Genomic DNA, 1,028 nt, shown 5'->3' on the forward strand with positions numbered 1-1,028 from the left:
AGAAACTTGCAGAATCTCTTTCTGTAGATGTAGATAGGTATATTAGAAAACATTCTAAGTAGGGTTTTGATTTTCTAGGTATGTTATTGGGGATAGTGTGGTGTATGGTCCCCCAGGTCAGTACCCTCGAAACCTAGGTCAGGTGTCCCCCCATGGTCGACCACCCACACCCCCATCCCCGCAGCCTGTTTCATCGAGAGAGTACTCGAGATACTCAACAACTAGCCCTCGAAGTGAGTAGCAGGCATATCATATACATATATCCAATTTTTCTGAGAGAACCCATGATTGTGAGATTCTGTGAAGTAAGGGAGAGTTTGGAAAGGAATTCTGACAACAGAAGCAGCAGTGTGGTTAGAAGGTCTGAATTAAGTTTGAAGTTAAATGTACATAGATTTTTTTTTTCTTCTCTCGGCTTTCATTTTGAGCAAAATTACAGTCAGTATTGGGATTTTATATATTTGCTCTTGTTTAGTATTATCAAAGGATTGGTTCATTTCTTCCCCCCAATTTTCTAAACTAGATGCAGATTCTGATAAACGAATCCTAAGAAAGCTTTCTGCATCCTAGTGCTGAAGCATAGACCACTACAACTAGAAAGGATCCAGAATTGGAATTGAAAGCAAATTGTGTGTTTGAGTGTTTCCATTGATGGACGTTAGATCACCTCTTCAGTATATCCATTGTTGTTGATTATATGTATATATACTTTTTCTAACTAATCCACTATGCTTAGGATATTGGTCAGGTGGAAGACGGAGCCCACCGTTGCCGTCAACGGGCCAGAGCCGCTACCGATCCTTGTCGCCTCTTCCCAGCACAACCCCTCCTCGACGGCCGCCCTCACCGCCTGCAAGGAGACCACCTTCACCTCATAGTCCTTATATTTCCACACATTGTAGGAGCAGAGAGAGAAGCTATGACCGCTCAAAAGACAGGTGCTTGTACTTTAATATTCTCCTTATGAATAATTCAGGTGCTTGTTTGTGTGTTTCTATGTCAAGGTGAGTTTGTTGAAGGAATAACAT

The 1,028-nt window shown here is 41.8% G+C and overlaps 1 protein-coding gene across 1 annotated transcript in view; it reads left to right on the top strand.

Annotated features, from left to right (window-relative positions):
• LOC119593845 (hornerin-like) overlaps positions 1 to 1,028 on the top strand; it is a gene marked incomplete in the record, with an annotated part of 29,685 nt that overhangs the window by 17,734 nt on the left and 10,923 nt on the right. Inside the window, 2 exon segments of the mRNA XM_037942875.1 lie at positions 79 to 233; positions 749 to 938. Coding sequence (XP_037798803.1) covers positions 79 to 233; positions 749 to 938 — 345 coding nt within the window.

The sequence above is a fragment of the Penaeus monodon genome, chromosome 32 (assembly GCF_015228065.2).
Source record: "Penaeus monodon isolate SGIC_2016 chromosome 32, NSTDA_Pmon_1, whole genome shotgun sequence".
Lineage (NCBI taxonomy): Eukaryota > Metazoa > Arthropoda > Malacostraca > Decapoda > Penaeidae > Penaeus > Penaeus monodon.